Source organism: Drosophila virilis, chromosome 4 (assembly GCF_030788295.1).
Source record: "Drosophila virilis strain 15010-1051.87 chromosome 4, Dvir_AGI_RSII-ME, whole genome shotgun sequence".
Lineage (NCBI taxonomy): Eukaryota > Metazoa > Arthropoda > Insecta > Diptera > Drosophilidae > Drosophila > Drosophila virilis.
This window is the reverse complement of record NC_091546.1, coordinates 21226366-21247324: the sequence shown is the minus strand read 5'-3', so window position 1 is coordinate 21247324 and position 20959 is coordinate 21226366. Positions and strand designations below refer to the sequence as shown.

At 39.7% G+C, this 20959-nt stretch overlaps 2 protein-coding genes across 3 annotated transcripts in view; one reads left to right on the top strand and one right to left on the bottom strand.

Moving 5' to 3' along the window:
- B4 (imaginal disc development protein B4) overlaps positions 1 to 20590 on the top strand; it is a 61611-nt gene extending 41021 nt beyond the window's left edge. The window contains exons 4-7 of the mRNA XM_032437948.2: positions 10853 to 11297; positions 13942 to 14363; positions 14424 to 14826; positions 16396 to 20590. Of these exons, the coding sequence (XP_032293839.1) occupies positions 11081 to 11297; positions 13942 to 14363; positions 14424 to 14826; positions 16396 to 18713 (3360 nt within the window). The 5' untranslated portion in view covers positions 10853 to 11080 and the 3' untranslated portion in view covers positions 18714 to 20590. The remainder of the gene's footprint in view (positions 1 to 10852; positions 11298 to 13941; positions 14364 to 14423; positions 14827 to 16395) is intronic.
- LOC26531762 (uncharacterized) lies at positions 3954 to 5241 on the bottom strand. Of its 2 annotated transcripts, none has more exons than XM_032437950.2 (3): positions 5102 to 5241; positions 4689 to 5048; positions 3954 to 4612 (listed from the first exon to the last, which is right to left on the bottom strand). In XM_032437950.2, exons 1-3 carry the CDS (start codon positions 5108 to 5110, stop codon positions 4490 to 4492), a joined length of 492 nt encoding a protein of 163 aa, XP_032293841.1. In that variant the 5' UTR covers positions 5111 to 5241; the 3' UTR covers positions 3954 to 4489. The 2 variants fall into 2 exon arrangements, with proteins under 2 accessions (XP_032293841.1, XP_015028983.1); XM_015173497.3 differs by having other exon boundaries at positions 3954 to 4586; positions 5102 to 5239.
- Positions 20591 to 20959: the final 369 nt, after the last annotated feature.

Below are 20959 nucleotides of genomic sequence, written 5' to 3'. Positions count from 1 at the left end.
GCGTCAGCAATGTTTTTGTTCTTGTTCTTGTTGTTGTTGTCGCTTTATGTACGGTCTCTATTTTACACCAAGTGGTGCAGTGCGTCCTCTAGCACGTAACCCGTAACCCGCAACACCAGGCACCTAAGGATAAGTCCCGGCCGTGCTTTATGGCTGAGCCAAGTGAAGCAAAAAACACTTTCCCGTAAAACAGTAAAGCAAGGCAACAGAAACAGCATCAGCATCAGCAAAGTAAAGCAAAGTAAAGCCGAGTTGAGTGTAGTTCAAACATCACACCTAGCATTGACGACAGACTACAGGGTAGAGTCCAGGGTTTGGCATTTGAAGAGCTGCGGGCGAACTGCGACTAAAACAGCTACTGCGGTTCGTATTATGTAAACATTTGCAGGATTCCTTCTTTTTTTTTTGTTGTGTTTGAAAAATGGGATTGAACTGGCTGTGATATGAGATGTGTAGCTGAAATACTTGTAGATAGCCAGACGCAATGGCGAAAAGTCCTTCAATTGCGATTGTCAAGCGAACTAACTAACGTTAAGTCGAAAACGATTTAATATCTTGGCAGAGTAATTAAAGCTCTACAATATCAAAATCGGATCTTCTTAATTTAATACCCTGTAAGCCAAGTCAAGTAGCTGCAAAAGAGGAGTTTTGAATGCAAGTCCAGTTCCGACTTTTTAATTATATTTTGAGAAAATTACTAAAAAAAATCGTATTAAAATATTAAGCTTATTTATTTGATTTGCCTTATTTACAGCTTGAAATTCGGTTATTGTGTCGAAAAAATGTTTATTTGAAAGTTAATTATAAATATTTTTAGCTTCTTTTGAACTAAAACAAAATTCTGTGCCACACTGAATATTTGTTTATTAAGATTCACGACTAGCCCAAAATCTAATTTCATGGCGTGAAAACCATAAAACAAATAAAAACAGATGCCATAACTAATCCAACGATTCAGTCACCCAGAGCATAGGCCAGCGGGGAGGGGGGAGGGGGAGGGGTCTACGAACACGTTAAAGTAGCGCAGTGTAAACAAATATTTTGACAAATTTATGATGATGGAATTTTAAGTGATTTTTAACGAGCGAGGGTGGGATAAACGGCATGAAGATATATACGATATATCCCATATACTATACATATAAATATATAAATATATGCATATAGTTACATATTCAGCTGTAGAGTTGAGTAGCATATTCAACAACATCTGCAATTGCTGTTGCTTGTCGTCTAATAAAAGCCAAATTGCTTGCTTAAATAAACAGGAGGCTGCACAGTGGAACTCGCGCCGGGGACAAGAATTCAAGATATAAGTTCACAAGCGAGGTTCATGTAACTAATTCCATGAGTGCTAACATAAATTTGATTATAATCGGGGATATTAATTTGCTTACTTAGAGGAACACAAAATAACGTTAGCCCAGCAAAAAGGTAGAAATGATTTTTGAGCACAGTTTTATTTTTCACTTGCACCACTGTGCGCCGCCAACAAAGGGGCAGGTGCAGGCAGATGCAGCTGCTGCTGTGGACAGGGTGGCGGTGGCAGGGTTAAAAGGTAGCCAGAGCGCCAAACATTTATGAATTTACGTTGACTGCACTCACACAGACCGACACGCACACGTACACAGTCGCCAAAGTTAACAAAAGGCCCATTAAGCCCGCTGCTGCCAAATTGCTGTGTCTGCAGCGTCGCCTTATCGCCTCCCCACCACCATGCACCACCATGCCCCGCCGGCTCCATTCACCAAGAGCCAACGCCAAGCGCCACCTGTGCGTCCAACTGTGAAATTTATTGATTCGAGCAAATAGGCTCCATCGAGAACGTCGACTAACTAGCTATAATTAGAGAGCTCCCATTCGCTATATACCATATACAAAAACGACTAAAATCTGCACGACTAATGCATACCCTATCATCACAGAGATAACGTTTGAATAGATAGTAGAGCTACTCACCTGATAATAACTGGCATCATATAAAATCTAGTTATAGGCACATATATTTTTTAAAGCTAAAATTTCTTTGTACTTGAATGCAGATTTTGGCCTCAATATAAGGGCGAGATATAAAATATTTAATGTAAACTTTAACTGTGTGTGATTATTGCACAATTACAATCTGAATATCTGTTTATTAAGAATATATTTAATTAAAATATTCTAGAAAATTGTCACCGAAAATGATCTCAAATTGATTTTCCTACAAGCATGTCTCTCAGTTTTGTAGCCAACTTGATTTTTAGCCTCATTTTTCCGGTCGCTGTATATACTCTATTTATCAGAGCTGGCCGGTTTGTGCCATCATGGCGTATGTACATATAAATAAATAGGTATAGGTGTTTTTTATATATACGTATTTCTAAATCCCACCTAGCCAAACGCCCACAGCAAAGGTGGCTTCTTGCATGCGCGTGATTGACATGCACATTTTCATTGAATTATTAATTACGTAATGCGAAACCAATCGTCTGTAATTTGCATATGCAACGAGCCGCCCACGCGACGCAAATGTTAAGGCTAATTATCAACCCACACTCGACAACCTATATAGTCCACTTATCCGTTTGCGCTTCTTGGATTCAAAGCGGGGTCCGACCATTAATGCAAATTGTTCAGATTTGCATTAGAAATTCGCAATGCTTGGACGGTGGGTAGAATTCCGGATGCGTGTGGTTTTCCAGGTTGGGGGCAATAAGGAAAATGGGCAGCTGAATTATTGATAGCAGATAACTTTAATGACATAAGTCCACACGAAAATGTTTCCTCAAGTGTGGAATATTGTGGAAAATATTCGATTAAAAATGTATTTGACGAATTATGATTTCAACGACTCGCCATTATTTTTAAATATTTTTGTAAAATATTATTGGAGACGGGCTTCGGAAAATTATTTACGCTGTATCAAAAAAAAAATTGTTCAAGGAGGCAGAAGTATATTTTCTGAGATTCACTTAGAAAACGTACAGAAATTGTTAATTAAAACTATATTTAAACAAATTTAAAGTTTTTTTTTTCGGTTTAATATAATACTGTAGTGTACTTAATATATTTAAATCCAGATCCATAAATATATTTATGGCAAGGCTTTTCGTTTTTAGCCATTAAAAATGTACTGCCAAATTTCTTGTGGCAACCTTTGCTTTATTACTTTGGCTGATGCTTGCCTTTTGGTCCGCCAAATGTTTTAGGTTAACAGCAGGAGGCAACTGGCAGTAGCTACGCCCTACTCCCATCGCCCCGCCCCCCTCCCTACTCTCGCCCGCTCTGCTTCTGCCCAACACTTATTTACAAGGTCTTGAGACATGGCTCCATGGTGACTTCAAAATAAAAGATTTTTTTTTGCTGGCTACAAAACGCAGCCAAAACTTGCTGCAACAGCAATAAAAATAAAAATAAAAAAAAATAAAAAAAATGTTTTATATGTAAAGGGGAAATAAAAAAAAAACGACGCCCCAGGCAAAAAGCAATAACAAAATATTATTATCAGAATCATTCATCATGTGGCTGCAGGCCATAAATTTTTCGGCTAGCTGCGAAATGCAACAACAACTAAAATAACAACGGCAGCTAACTGTTAATAAATCGCAGCTGCAGATAGCAGCGAGCAGCTGCCGGCGCCACAGACAGCCACGTTTAAGCCCCTTCCAAACTACCGAATTTTCCGAACCCCCCTACCCCCCTACCCCTACACCCATGCCCAATCCCAGCCCATTACGATTCCGTTTCCCATTTTCATGCCCCTTCCGCACAGCCGCCGCTTGAACTTCCTACAAAAGTTTGGTTTACTGAGTAGTAACTTTTCTAGGGGCGTGGCACAAGCCCTAGCACCGCCCCAAAGAATATCCAGTTAAGTGCCAAGCATTTCTTCGACTGATTAGGCTTGAGTCCACAATTTAAGAATCGAAAATGTTAAAATTACCCGATCTTTAATTTTAGACATAAGCAGGAAGTAACGAGCCGGATTTAACTTTATTTCCTGAACATTTAAAGCTAGTTTGTAGCTAAACAAAACGCAACAATGACAATTTTGCTTAATAACTGTTGATATCAATATAGAAATATAGGCGCAGAAAATAATCCAATTTGCTTAAAAACCATTCCCAAAACGTAAATGTCTTGGTGGGTCCATAAAACGACTGACCAAAGATTGCAAACATCAGGGCAAAGAAACTGAGACACATAAGAAACATTCCTAGGAGACGGCATGGATTTTGTCTGTTGGTGGACTGTGCCATATGTGTGGGTCTGCATATAGAGGAAACTTCCGGATCCCTTCTTAGTTGCTGACGTATATAGAAAAGATCGTTATATATGATCCTGTCGCTCTGCAGCATAATCCATAGCAATTCCCATCGTGTGGGAAGTTTGGTCAAATCGCATTCAAGGCGACGTCCTCTTAGCGGTTCCGCAGTGTAAGTCACAAACTGGATTAGCGGCTGTTGGAACTCCACATGGATTCGTTGAAGCGGCAACACTTTCATTATCTTTATATCGATAAGTTTATCGATACATTCACACAGCTCCTCATGTAGCTCAGAGTCAACATTAGACATAACCCATTGATCAATTGGGGTTTCCGGGATCTGTTTGATAAGGTAAACAGAAACATCTTAAAATTTTAAGCTATTTTAGAATTTATTTTTGGAGAAGAAACCAAATCGAAATCCTGTCTGATTTTTAATTACCTGCTGCAAAGTTTGCTTTGAACATTTTGAATCCTTTTTAAGTGCTGTCTTCGCCTTGAATTGTCTTTTTAAGTCATAAAGCCTTGCCGCCAGCTTCCTGTCACGCTTAGCAGCTTGTATTTTGTAGACAAGGCGTTTTAGCAGCCGTTTCTTTAGCTTTGTGGACTTGACGTTCTTTAACTTGAAATTCTGGTTTACTCGTAAAGTCTTTTTCATATTTCCTAATAATTTAATACTGCGCCGCTTGCTCTCTTGCAGTATCAGTGTTATGGAGGACTTCCGGGCCGGAAGACTTGGCTTTAGTTTCGAATGCAGCAAACGATGCAGCTCGACTCCCGAGTGCGCCGTATTAAACTTTATCTAAGAACAGTTGTCATTTAGAGTTTCATTTGCATATACATTAACGTATTTACCTTTCCCATTGCGTAGTTTTAATAGAATTTTAAAATATATATGAGAAAATATATATACTGATTTATGCTTCAGTATGCCACATGCTTTTAACACTGAGTAAATATTGAGACCTGCATCTGTATCTTAAAATTAATTTAGACAAAGTTTGCTTAGGTAAAGCGTTTTACGATAAATGTATAAAAAGGCAATTCTATGAACCTAAACGTCAGTCGTATGTTCTCAATATGAAGAAAACCTAAGAGTATATGTTTTCCTGGATATAACCTAACTAGACCTATATCTGTCGTAAAAGTTAATAGCTGTACTATTTCCAAGAGATACGAGATTGAAAACGTGAAACTAATTTTAAAAAAAATCCTCTAAAAGAACCAAATTCATATGGTCAAAAAAATAATTCAAATAGAAAATGTGACAATTCTTATAATAATATTTAAAGTTTGCAATCAATTTGCCAAGTGTAATGTTTCTATAATTAACACATAAAAGCTAACATCGAGTATATCGCATAACTTGCATTGATTAATTAACTTTAGTTTGTCTTCTCTTTATTATAATTTTTTTAATTCAAGTCTATGCATTCATCATATCTGTCAAATGAAAAATCCCACTTGAAGTTGAGTGTATTTCGCATTTCCTTTTCGTATTACTCTCTCCCTCGGCCCACCTCTATATATCATTATGCATCATTCATCTTCATCCGTTCACATTGTCATTTGCCTTACTCCATTTGTATCTGTCTGTCTCTGTCTCTCTCTCTCTCTGTCTGTTTGTCTCTCACTCTCGTTTTTTCTCTTTATCTTTTCTCATTGCTTGTTTAATAAATAATTGTCCAGCGTTTAATGCGTTTAGTACATAAATATGCCTCAACTTACATACATATTGCATGGGCGCTTACCATGCCATAACCCATATCCTCCGACTTTCCCCTTTGAGTCAAGCACGAAACATGCACATCGGATGTACTGGCTTACACTGAGAGAAATAAGCTGATATTTTGCATGCAAATAAACTTCAAATATTGTTTTAGCTTGATCAAGCTGGAAATACTTAAACCTATCTTACCTCTCGAAATTTCTGAGGCATAATTCCTAAAATAATGCCAATATTATTCCACAATTATCCATTTTTTTCTATCTGCCCCTTTAAAATTAAAAAGAAAAATTATACAAATTATATTTAAAGCCGGAACCTTGCACCTCGAACCTTAAACATGATATTTATCTAGTCAAGTATGAGAACTTAAAACTGCATTTTTTCTCTGAGTGTGCGCATATGTATTTGCCTGCCAGGTGACCACATGCTGTTCTCGATGCACACCGCCCTGCCCTGCCCTGCCCTGCTCTGGCCACGTGTCCGTCCGTCTCTAACGGCGCATTTGCAACCGCATTGCCAAGCTGTGGCTCTGGCTCTAGCTGCCTGCTGCCTGCTGCCGGCTGCCTGCTGCTCTGCCTGGTTGACCACATCATCAAATGCGAAATGCAAAAGCGACGTAATTGCCACCGCGCCGTCCCGCTCCGCTCCGCCCCGCACCACAGTGGAGTGGAGCCGAAACCAATAAACCTGCATACGTCGATTAGTTGCACATGAATGCAATAACATGGCCCCAAAAGGTGGTTAAGTTGGTGGCAGAGGGGCAGCGTGGGGGGGGGGTCAGGTGTGGAACGGTTCAGGGCAATGCACAGACAGCCGCAGACGAGCCCATTTAAGCCACGTCTTAAGAAGCTTTTGTCTAGGCCATTTTTAGCTAGGCATTCGCATTCGTTGTGGTTCGCTTTGGCTTCAATTTAATTGGCTGACAGTTAGCTTATATCTAAAACTATTTAACAAATGTACAACTATTCAGGGATTATTTAAAATATCAGCAGCCCGTATTCGAATTGGATTTCACTTTAACTCTATCAGTGCAAGAGCCTGGCTTAAACTAATATTTCAAAGGCAAATCAATTGCTAAAAGATCTCCAATAGTTCGTAAAATTAACAAGATTTGATTTTTTCTTAAAATTGCAGACACATAAATTCCATGTTTTGAATCAAACAAATATTATTGTTACGCTAAGTTTTTGAACTTCCTTCGCTTTGTAGATTGTTTCTTTTTTTATAAAAACATGTTATTTTTTGTTTCTTTAGCAATAAACGATAAACGATTTTATTGATACCGTTTATATTCATATATTCAAATTAATTTGGTTTTTATTGTTAATTAACGCATATAAGACGACTATCCTCTTTCAAGATATTGTCAAACTAATCTCTCTGATAGTTATTGATTACGCTATAAAAACTATAAAAAAATATGTTTAAAAAGCTCTATTTATAGATTTGAATCGAGATGATGATTCGAAATATAATCTATCTATATGTGCATTATATGGAAATAATAATAATGTTAATAATATTTGTAACAGAATATAAATGGTAATAGGAAAAGTAACAAATATTTACTAATAATAAATACAAATTAAATGATAAAAAAAAACATAAAAACATATCAAAATTCATCAAAATTCTCCATATGTCTTATTAATAATAATGACTTTTGAAATACAAATAATAATAATAAAAGCAGTGTAAAATAATATTTAAAATATTATAGTTGAAAAATCTGTCTGTGTACAATGAATTTCTGCCCATGGTACATCACTTGGCTTAGGGCTTGACCTGAGCTTAGTGTGCAGTGTCCAGCCAATTGGCCAAATAGCCAAAACGACATATCCATATGTATGTATGTATGTATGTATGTACATATGTTTCCCATGTGTGCCTGGGCATGTCGCCTGGCCACCTGACGCCGCTTGGCTGACCGCTGGCTGTGGATCTGCGACGGTTTTCTGAGTCACAGACCGCAACGGAACGTCGCCTGGCAACAGATTTCAAATATTTGCGTAAACCAAGCGGCGCTTGAACCTTACTTTAGACACAATCTACAGCCCTCGCCACTGCGCGTAAGCGTCACCAAATGTTTGGCTCATTTGCCAGTTTGTCGTAGATGTTGAAGCCGCCTTCACCGCATTCCACGGACCGGCGGCCATGAATTTTGCATTTTCTGTGTGTACGCAAGTATTTTTAGCTGTGTTTGGCCAGGCCTGTGATTCATCAAAAAGAGCGGCGACAGCTGACAGGGCCCCGACGGAGCTAACAGAAACCGCAACGCATGGAAATGAGATTAACAAAACTAGAGAGACACACAAGTCGAGACAAAGGCAATAGAACAGCAATCCCAGCGTGCGCCCGCCCCTCCCCCGGCAAGCCGCGCTTTCATGCGTCAGGGGAAACACCTGAGGCGCTCGGCGAATTGCCGATGCTCATTAACTTTAAACCGAAGCAGTTGACAAAGAATACACAAGAGAATAGAAGGTGGGAGGCAAAGAAAACAAACCGACGTCTAAATGCTCTGCCTGAAATTTAAGTTCTCTTTATTTTAAGCAGAAATACAAATACACGCATACATAAGCACACATGCACTCAATAAGCTCCCTCTCTCTCTCTTCCTCTCTTCCACAATTGAGTTTGATCCCGTTACCCAGAAAAAGAGCTTACGTGCTATAATGCAGGCAGATGCTGACGCTACGTATGTAAATGCAAAGCACACGTAAATAGAGAGCGAGCGTGAAAAAGGGAGGGCAAACAGTATTTGCTGTACTTTTCGGGCACACATGCACATCTATCAATACACACTAATATACACTTTTGCATGTGTGTGCTTTAGTGCCATTAAAAACACCGTGTTCTATAGCCAAACATCATTTTAATATGTGTACAAATTAATTGCAAATTTGCGTGCGTGTTCAAAGCTTAATACCAAAAACAAGAAAAAAAAGGTTTTTTTTTTACAAGGCAAACTGCAAATACTCTTTATAGAAGCAATGAAATAATATAAAAATAAAATAAAATATGAAAAATTACTTCAAAATATAAAACACGCAAAAGCATAATTAAATGCAAATTAGATTTTAACTAACATCATTATTATTCATACATATGTATCATATATTTTTAAAGGGTGTTCAAAGAATTGTACACATTTGTCTAGTTCGAATTGATTTCCGGAATCAAAAAGCAACCTTCAATTCAATGCACATACACACACCGTTATCTCTACACCTCGAACTTTGTATACGCTTTCTCAAGGCTCTACTCGTATAGTACAGACAAAATGTGACTCATATGGGAAAATATATTAAAAAAAACTTAGTAACGCCTTATCTTTCAAAATAAATAAATCTAAAACCAGATTTCGGTAATTACCTTACAAACAGAAATGGGTATAAAACAATTGTTGTAATATCGTGTTACTTCAAAAAACAGTTGTTCCTTTAAATTAATATAAGACAAAAGACAGTGTGACAATTAAATTTAACAATAACTCTTTATGAAGTTGTTAAAAACCAGATGTTATTGTTACTGCTTTCAACTCTAGCACACAACATTGTAAATGCATTCATAATGGAAAAATACCCTTTAAAAAGATTTACTTGTCATGTATGTATGTGTGTATGTACATGTATGTATGCTTGAGCGAGACAGCAATTGTTGACGTTTTACTGTGAATAGATGTCAGCAAAATGGCATACAAAATACCCAGAAATGATGTTAAACAGCTGTTTGCTATACATACATATGTATATGTACATACATATGTACAACTCATGCAAAAAAAATAGAAAGTACATTATTCAAATATATTTCGGTAATTTGTAGAATATTTTCGGTATTTTGCTAGACCTTTCTTTTTCACTACCTTGCGAAAAATGTTCAATTATTAGCCTACTCTGAGACTAAAGGTTATATGTACATATGTGTGTACATACATAGTACTTTTTGTGATACAATCCCATTTAATTGCTCTAATAAAAAAGTTGGCTTAGCAACAGACGCTCAATGCGACGTATGGGTAAAATTGTCGGGAGATCGCTTAATTCAGCACGTCATGCGGAACAAATACATACAAGTTTGTATGACATACATTGTATGTACATACATAATATAACGATACATACATATGTAAATACATACATACAGAAGTATCAATGTATTTTGGCTTTTTGCCGTTGTGCACGCTTTGCCAAAATTATGACAAAATTATGAGACCCTTTCTAAGAAAGAACATAAAAACAAAAGCCAAAGCAATAGCAATACATACTATGTACATACATATGTATGTATCTATATACATACATACATATATTAGTTTGTGTGATATAAGGCCGAACGTCAGGCCTGACACAGTCACGCCCACAACACCGACCCCTCCGTACACATTGTCGCATTTTCGTTTGAAGATGACGCGCAGCGGTCGTTGTGCTGCCAGACGTTCTGGCTCGCCCGAGCGGTCTGTTTGCGGGTGGTGATGGTGTATGTGGAGCGGGGGACGCGCGCGAGGCGATAACAATTAAGGTGCGGGGCAACATTGAATAAGGCAGCGACGAAGCAACGAAGCAGGAGCCGAGAGAAGAGAGAATTTGAATCGCAGCTGGGTGATAACGTCGTCATCGTTGCCAGAGTTACGCAGGCCAATTTTAATTTATGCACAGCACACGTACACACACAAACACACGCACACAAACACACGCACACATATTCGCAACAAGCACAACTCTTTTGCTTGCCTGCTCGCTCTTTCATTTCACATCAACATCTTTTTTATTCACTTTTCGTTGTGCACATTTCGACATTGTTGTTTTTGTTATTTATTTGCACGCTCACTTATGTAAACTATTCTCTCAATTTTTGCTCTCAATGCCTCGTTACAGCAGCAGGAACGACAACGACAACGACGACAGAGCGTCTGGGAGCGTGGTGGGCGATCTGCACTTTGGCTACGTTACGCTCAGCATTAGTAAGCTTTCGACAGTTGACAACGCGAGACGCTTAGAGCGCACGGTAGTTAATAACCGACGGCAACGCGTCGCTGCTGTCGGCGCAGTCGGCGTAAACGCGAGAAAAATATAATAAAACGCATCGAAACAAAAGAAGCAAAAATGCAACGCACCAACATCGAGCTAGAGCGTCAACGTCATCTAGCCAATTGGCTGGTGAAGAGCAGTCCGCACATGGCAGCTGCTGCAGCAGCGGGCGCAGCGCCACCCACGGCAGGAGTTGGAACTGGAGCTGCAGTGGTGGGCGCAACTGTAGTCGGAGGTGTGGCAGCTGCAGTGCATGGCGCACCCGGCAACAGCGCTGCTGCCGCTTGTAACGGTAAGTGAAGCAACAGGGGAGGTTTTTTTTTTCGGTGTGGGCATTCAAAAGATTTACACGCGCACAGGCGTGCACATAACGCAGTGTGTGTATGTATGCGCATACGATTGGAATGAATGCAAGGCAAGGCACGCGCTACCAACAAAAGTGCAAGAGAGACGTAAATACATGAGAGAGAGAAAGAGAGAGAGAGAGAGAGAGAGAGCGTGAGCGCGTGAATGAGAGCAAGCGCAAGAGAGTTTACGTTTTCGTAGATTTGTTTGATTACGCCTTGCTGCTCATTGTTGTTGCTTTTGCTGCTGCTTGCATTTGTTGTCGTCTGCCCCCTTTCGTTACTGCCTGAATAGTGCGCGCGTCGGTCGCTTCGCGTAATTTCACAAAACGTGACGACAACGCAGCGCGCGCTGCGTCCAACGCCTCTCGCCCACTCGCCCACTCGCCTGACGAGCACTTGGCACAGTTGTTGCTGAAGTTGTTGTTTTTTGTTGCTGTTGTTGCAATTGATATTTCACAAAAGATAAGCGCAATTGCAAAACGTTTAGTATTTTTTATGCTTCTGCTTCTTCCTCTTTCACTGTTACATATATTGTACAATAATTTCGCTGTGATTTTACGTTGCCTGCACTCTACAATCAGCTGCATGTGTGTGTGAGTATGTGTTTTGTATGTATGTATTTATTAAGCATACAACAAAAAATTAAGCTAAATGTGCGCAATTAAAGTGAGTAATAGCTCCACCGACCTATAAAGCAACAGCAACAACTGCGAATCGCCATCAGACAATGGACTGCAATCGAACAAAAAGCAATCAAAATCAAGATATTTAACTTTTTATTGAGTTGCAGCTTTTTTGGATAATTCAAAAAATTCATACATATGCACGTACATACATATACAGGTATGTATGTATGAATATGTCTAAGTGTGTACACTCAATAAAAATATTTAAGTGATTAGATAGATAATTGTTGTCGCTTTTGGATAGTTAACTATCCGTAAATTGACCATTCCAGTTAAGTACAAATTCCCATAAGTAGTATCATCTGATAAAGTGTTTTCGGGCTTTTGAGCATGGTCATAGTATTCATACCCCATTTTGACATACAGAATGCATTTTTCGGAATCGTTTCAGCTAGTCTTCAATTTTACATAGATCTTTGAAAATAAATTTGAAGCTGAGCAGAAGAAAATCGAAAACGTATTCGGGAACAACCCAAATAGGTGAAAATCGCTTCAATTTGTTTCTTGAAAGTATTTTCCATCCAAAAGTGGAAGTTTTCCATTAGTGTCAATTTAATCTAGACACGCTTTTTACACTCTCGATTTTGCTCCACTAAAAATAAAAGTCGAAATTCAAAAATTAATAATTAATAAACAAAGCTTTTGCTATTAAGAAATGTATTAGCATATTACGTACGTCGCACACGCATTTCAGGTTTTGTAGAAAGTTCATTCACATCATGACAGCTTTGAATGGAGTCTCTTTTGTTTATAAATGCTATGCCATTTGCAATAAAAATTCAAATATGACGAATTTTAATTATGCTTTGAATTAGGTAGCCGAAATGGCAAAAAAAATTGTTGTTAAATTTGCAATAAAATTGCATTGTTTACACATATTTTTACATCCTGACGAATATTAAGGACGAGCTTCTGATATAATACGATTGATTTATTTAATTAAAATGAGTTCGAGCTAAGCTTGAATATTCTTTTCTTTTCTCACTTTTGTTTTGTATTAGATTTGTATACCATTATTGAAAAATATTCCATGAGATTTGTTAAGGAAAGTCATCGAATCTCAAGTAAATATTATTAGAACTTAAATACGAACTAGAATTATTCCAGATCCTCAGCTGTCTCAACTGTCCGAAATTCGTTTGACGTTGTCGCCGTACTGTCAATTGGTTTAAAAGAGAATTCCTATTAAATACTATTGCGAACTGCTCAAAATAGCTAAACACAGGCACAATGAGATTTGGCTTGACATTCAATTAACACCTGTCAAAATTTTGCTGGCATATTGCAATCCCTTTGACCACTGTGCAAACGCTTGGGCTAAAAACTTTTCAGCGCTTGGCAACAGTTTGAAATTTCAATTGTTTCGCGTTTACCGTGCATTTGCAGTGTGTGTGTGTATGCGTGTGTGTGTGCGTGTGTGTGTGTGTGTGTAAGTTTGTTGTGTGGGATTTTCCCCAATGCAGAGCGACGACAATAAGATATATATACACACCATGCACTTATATATATATAGACTATTAGCTCACTGTTGCACTCGCCGTGTGTTTGCCTACCTGTGCAAGATACCCTTGCCGAGGGTATTCTAAATAAGTTACAAAATGTGTAATCGAAATGTATATAAAATGTATATACACATTTGTATTATCGGTCCGCACGAACATTGCACCTGTCTGTGAATTTCCATGCACTCAGCGCCACTATTTTATATTTCTGTTTGTTGTCGCAATAATATATCCAAAACGAACTCTTTAGGCTAGAAATTGTATTAATTATATGGAAAATTCAATACACTTTTAAATATTGTGTGCTAAAGGCCGGCGAGGGTATTTAATCTTTGGCAACTTGAGAAAAATTGTTCTTTGCTGTTTATTTTATGTAAGTTTTGTTGTTGTTTTGATTGCAGGTGCCCCACCTGGCGCACATCACGGCCACATGGCAGTTGCCGCGGCTGCTGCCGCTGCCGCTGCCGAGGCGCGCAAACCGAAGCTGCGTCGCTTCAACTCCCACGATACCAGCTCGAACATGTTCTCCGTGGCGGACTTCGAGAATGCGCGTCTGGCGCGACGCAACGAGATTGAGCTGAAGCAGCGGCTGGCGCGACGGCAGCGCAACAGCGCCAACTGCAGCTACGGGTTGGCTGGCGGTTGCGCCAGCAGCAACGGCAACAACAACAACACCAACAACAACAACAACAACACCACCAACAACGCTGGCTACACGGGCAGCAATAATGCGGGCTACAGCGGCTTCTGCGGCGGCCTCAATGGCAGCGGCGATTACTCAACGGGCGACAGCAAGAACTCCAAGTGCAGCAGCAGCAGCGAGGTGAGCAGTGCATTCAAATGGCGGCAAAGCTTTTTGATCAAGTAAATGTTTCCTTAGCAGGAACCATTGCCCGCTGATGTTTTCCTCGAGCGGCATTCGCTGCCGCGAGTTGTGCGCATTTTGTACAGCAGCAAAAGCTCCAATGAGACGCTGCAGTCGAGTTCATCGCACGGCTCCTCCACGGCTGCCTCGAGCAGCTCATCGACAGGCCCCAAACAGCAACAGCAGCAGCTGGCGAATGAGTCGGGCAATGGCACGGGCACCGGCACCGGCACCGGCACCAATTCGTCCTCTAGCGCTGGCAGCGGCAACCACAACAGCAGCAGCTGCGTTCAGCCTGGCCATGATGAGCTCTTCCTGCTCTACAGGCTCGTTCGACAGCGTCACATCTACCATGGACACAATGCCAAGTCGCAGGCATCGCAGCGCAAAAAAACGGTGCTCATACCCCAGGAGTTTCCAGGTAAGTCAGGGGCCGAACGCCGGAGGTGGCCACTCTCCGAGATCTTGAACGCTGCGTGAGTGACTCAAGGAGTTCATTTCGTGTGCCATGTTCATGACTAGATTATATAGTATCGATGATTCATGCGCTGATTCAGGCAGTGTGACAAATTTGTGGAACTAAATGTATTCAATAGAGTAGACAACCGAGCAGGGAAAGTGTTGGGAATTTTTACTGTCAAAACCAGTCAGAAATATCTTCAGAGCTAAAATATGCAAACATATGCATTTTGTAGATAAAATAAACAAATTATTGTCAAGAGTATATATATATATTTAAATATTGTCATATAGAAAGATATTGGATGAGTCAGAAGACGATTTGATATAACCGAGTCGTGTACTAAAACTGTAAAATGCTATAGAATTTGACAGTCCAATCAAAAATTATTATTTCAAAAGATTTCACACAGATGCAAATATAACAATATTTTTTTAATTTTATATAATTATTAATTCTTGAAAGCAAACAAGATATTTCACTTTATTTCGGCTTTTCTTTCTAACTACCTTGTCTACAAAATGTGTATAAACTGTTTAGTAAAGTAATTAGGTAATTTTATTTTTAAAGTATTTACGTAATTTCAATACCTAACTTGTTGCATTCTCATGACTAATGCATGACACGGCTGGAAACAGTTGGCTAATTTTGGTGTTTACTGAGCTATTCAGGCATTATAGCGGGCCACAATAGAAGCAATAACTAGAGATACGACTCGAATTTAAGTTGCGTTACGTTTCGCTTTGGCTAATATGCGTGACAGACTGACTGACTGTCGGACGGACGGACAGTGTGACAGACGCTGCCGGCAGTTGCAGTAGAATCGAATCACAACAATTGCTCATCGGGGTATTATGTAAGCAACGACTGCGAGTGCCACTGCGACCCATTGTTGTGGGCTTCATGTGACTTTTCACAGGCAACGGAAAACCGACGCGAATACAAAAACTAAATTCGTAATCTTCCAATTGCGTAATACTCTGCTCCCCAGTGTAACAACAGCTGGAAGATCTACTGCTTAGTTAATCGGTTAGTGACACCAAAATAGGAGAAATCACTTTCTAACTGAAGAATATAAGATTACTTTGCCTTAATCATATTTTTTAATGTCATCAGGCAATGTCATCACTCTCATTAATAAATCTCTAAGTACTTTCCATAGGTACAAAAATTTTAAATGATGGATAACTGCATCTGTCTCCCTAAAATTAATAATCGATTTTGATTTAGGTCTCGTATAAAAATATAGAATATATCTAATCCTCTTATCACTTATAAGAGATATGAGACTACGAGGCATACTCTTAATATCTCATATATTTACATATTTGCTGGCATCTTTATGGCATGGGAATATTCTTCATGCTCTGAATATTTTATAACTTTAATTAAGAGTGAATTTCTGCTGATCTAAGGCATCGATAAAGTTAAGTCTATCTGTAGAGGAAGCACTGCATACTGCCTAGTCAATCAAATATTATGCAACTGCTTGACTCTGCAACTGGCATTAATGTTCTCCTTATTTTCCAGGGTATTTTTCGCTGCTGAACGAGAAGGGCTTGCCAACGGCCACACAGTATGGAACGCTAATGCAGCTGGTTCGCGAGCGTGTCTACAAGTTTGCCTCGGTGGATAACATGCCGGCGTTTACCGAATCATCGCCGAGTGGAGCCAACAGTAGTCCCAGCCACGAGGGCTGCCTGCCCAGCAGCAAACAGCGGCCGCAGTACATAAAGACGACGGCACGCGGCGGTCAGGTGTTTCGTCTGCTGGCCGTCTTCGAGGATGGCAAGCAGGAGCATGGCCAGGCGAGTCACACGAACAGTGTGTGCAAGTCGCATGTGGTGGCAAGTGGAGGCTACATGGGGCGCGACAAGGAAAAGGGACGCTATGCGCAGCTATTGAACGAGCAGCGTCAGGTCATGTATGTGCCGCTGGCGACCAAAGGCAAATTCTACGAGATTGAGCCGGGCATACCGCAGCTGCTGCAGAAACAGGGCGACATGCAGCGCAAACTGAATCCGGAGTGTGTGCATCGATTGGGCGCCTTGGTGGCAGCGGCCAAACAGCTACCGCTAATGCTGCGCTACATCTCAGGTCCTGCCGGCGCCGAAATACCCGAGCAGCTGTGCATCAGTCGGATGAGCAAGGAGGATGTCATAATTGGCTGCCCCATTGAGGAGCTGGATGGTAACGGGCCCTTGCCGCCGGTGCAACAGCAACAGCAGCCGCTGCAGCTGCGTAAGCTTTATCTCAGCCGCGAGATGCAACTGCTCAAATGCTTGCTGGGCTTTGATTCCGAACAACGCATGCTGGCCAATGCTCAGGTGCAGACCATGCTTAAGTTTTGTCAATTTAATTGCGATCAGTTTCTCAAACTTGTGGAGATTGAGCTCTTGCAGCGCAGCGAACGATCGGGCAGCAAAACGCGCGAGGGACTCAAAATTTTGAAGCCGCTGCATCTGCCCAAGCTGCTGCGGCGCGAGAAGAGCAGCATGACGGCAACGTCAACGGCGGCGCATGAGAAGGAGGACTCGATCATATTTCTAAGTAAGACCGACCTGGAACAGCTGGAGGCCAAAGAGGCGGCAGCAGCTGCAGCGGCTTCATTAGCAACAGGCGAAACCTCGAACCAGGTTGCAACCAATCGCATCACGGAGCGCATGAAGGTCTTTCAGTCCACCAAGAAGAAATGGTTTCGCAAGCAGCAGCAACAACAAGAACAGCAACTGGATAAGTCCCAAACAGAACTGCAGCTGGATGTGCAGGCGAAGCGCATGAGCATGGAACGCTACACGGACATGTCCAAGCTGCTGCAGGAGCGCTTTGGCAATGACAACAATGAGCCCGCGGCAGCTACCACGGATACCCAATCGCTGCACAGCGAAACGGAGACGACCACGCTAAGTCACAGCATGGAGCGCAGTTCCATGCCCAAATCGCTGGACACATTGCTGCAAAAGTCGATGTCCCTGCAGGACATTGAGCTTCTGAATGGACAACGACCACAGCAGCGACCAGATTTGCTTACTGCGCATACGGATGCCATCAGCGAAGCCGGCACCGAACTGGAGGATGTTGAGAACCAAACGCCGCCGCCGCAATCCTTTATCACAGAGAAGCTCTACAATGAGTTCCATGTGAAAACGCGCCAGTATAGCAAATCCTCGAGTAGTTTGCATCAGTTGCGACACTTTTCGTTGCCGCAAAAGCTGCAGCTCCACGAAACGGAGCCCGAAAAGCGCATTCAGACGCAGTTCCGAGCACAACAGCAGCTCCAGCTAGGCAAGGAGTTTGGTGGGCCCATCACAGGACGACGCGCAGCTGGCGGCGTCTCTTTGCTCGGCGGCCTAGTCGCACTGTCTCCGGCAGCGCTTCTCTCACCCACATCGCTGGTGGAGGATGATTTGCCGTACTCCAGCGTGCGTGACTCCCTAGTCATGGCTAGTTTGGACAGCAGCGAGCACAGGGAACCGGCACCAATTACGCCTGCCGCCTTGGACTACGCCAAGGAGAATATCTATGCGGAAATTTGCGCCTCGCACACCTGCGACAGCTTCTCGGGCGCCACGCAGCTCACCCAGCTGCCTCCACACGATAATGAGGATGTCCTTGTAGATGATGAGGACGAAGACGATGGTGACTACGCCTCGCTCAAATATCAACCGAACGGACCGCAGTCTGTGAGCCGTGTCGAGATTAACTGCACTCCGGCCACCAGTGCCATCAGCTATCATACGGTCTACCTCGGCGAGGAGCCGCTCGGAGAGCGGCATGCGGCGGCTGCTCAGCATATAACCACCGTAGAGCTGGCCGGTGAGAATAACATATACAATACGCTCAAATGATGATTCATGTGATTTCGGCGACGACGCTTAGCCGGCGCCCAGGGGCTATTCTGAATGTGAAAGGACAATGCGAATTCTAGAATATATTTAAACACATATATATTTTATTTAAAAAAATATCTCGTAAAGCGAACAAAACTGTTAAAACAGATGAGAAACAATATTTATATGTATAGAAAAATCTCCGTAGAGCAGGCAACATGAAAAAGACCCATAGAAAATAGTTGTAAAAAAAACGTGAAATAAGTAACCAAAGCTAAAGAAAATTATTTATAGAAAACAAACGAAAAGCACCATTTGGTATTCCTTTAAAAATACCAAAAACAAATATTCAACAAGTGTGTATAACAAAAACTTAAAACAAAATACTGGAAAGATTTTTTTCATGAGGATATATTTAAAATTGTTCCCAAGTTTGTTTACATTAATCTTTTATTTAAAAAAAAAAATGATTAGTTAAATTGAGTGCACATGCAAAAGTTTTTCATTTGTCAGAATTTCCTTAAACAATTTTGAGGAAAATTCAAAAATATTTCTGAATACTTTGAAATGGATGAAAAACTAAAAGAGCATTTTCGTACATATTTTCAAATGCTATACCAGCTCTTATTATAATATTGGTACTTATTTCATTTCTAAGTTTCTTATGGGTTTTATATAACATGTAGCGCCTATATATAAATCAATAGACTGTAGTTGTAGCAATTGAGAGAAACTTATAAATTAAAGAAGTTTGTGTGGGCAAAGCATAAAATGCCTCAACTCTGCTACACAGATACATCGCCCCGCCCCACAGCAAACATTAAGAAAAATGAGAAGAACAAATGACAACTCACATTGTAATACTATATTATAAAGAATTGAAGACAAGCAATTTGTATTGTAAAAAGGCGTAAAAGCCCACGATACACACGCATAAAATGTCATTAAACTGAATATTGAAAATTTGCAATATTATACAATTGTATACATAACTAACATATATCATATATACTATATATACAACATATTTAATATAATATAAATATATATATATATACATATTTATATATATAATTAGATGTTAGCTATATGAAATGTAGAAATCTTAGCGCAAACCTAAGGTATTATTAGTTTGTAGGCAATCAACAAGTCAAATCAAATCGTATGCGATATGCATACGTATTTATATATATATTTATATGTATATATATATATATAAATATATATACTAATATATAATAATATACTAATAATGTAACATAGCTTGCAATTTTAGGACTTATCACAATTTTGGTCCACTTTTAAACGATCTCTCGTATTTGTCGTTCTGTTTAACATATATATATATAATTAAATATATATAGATATATCTCCTTTTTTTTGGATTTTGAATTGCTTAGCATTCAAAACGCAGGCGGAATGGCATGATCTAAACCTTATCTACTTAACAATTTTAATAATTGTATTTATGAATTGTCTGCTTGTCCGTTTATGTGTTATATTCTTTTTCATGTTTTATATTGCAAGTATCTTCCACTCACTCTTTCAGTCAGCACATGGAGCCATATTATCAACTAGTTGAGCAGTCTCAAATGTAATACATTCTAGTCCTCAGTTATATATGGATTGGTTCTATATTTATATACTTTAACATATCGATCATTTGTTTGAGGACATGCCAAACTGTATGCGCTTTCGGCCAGGCCGTATGTATTAATGTAAATTGATTATCAATTCTCGCGTTCTTTAAATAATTATTTAGCAAAGAATTTATTAATTTTTATTTCGATTTCAATTTCGATGGCTATCGATTTATTTCATTTTTGATTTACTATTTAAGATTTTGTTATTTCAACACACTTAATACAAACAAATCTTATGATCTACAAATGCAATTTGAATTTGTTTTTATTTTTCTTATTTTAAAAATATATTAGTATATATTATTTCTAAATCTTATTATATTTTCAGTTTGTTTTTTTTTTTTTATAATATCTGGTTTTCTATTTTGCACGGACAACTGCAGCTACAATCAAGTGAAAGCATTGTACTCTTAGATATATTCTAATAAATAGATTAACAAGTGGAAAACCCTGTAAAAACTAAAGCAATACTCACAAAAAAGCTATGATACTAGTTGTAAAACCTATTGGATGATGATCAGCTAAATGCAAATTGGATGCGTTTAGAAAAACGAGAGACACAGAGAGAGAAAGAGAAATAGAAAGTTCTATAAGAATACAAATATAAATATAGTATTAAAA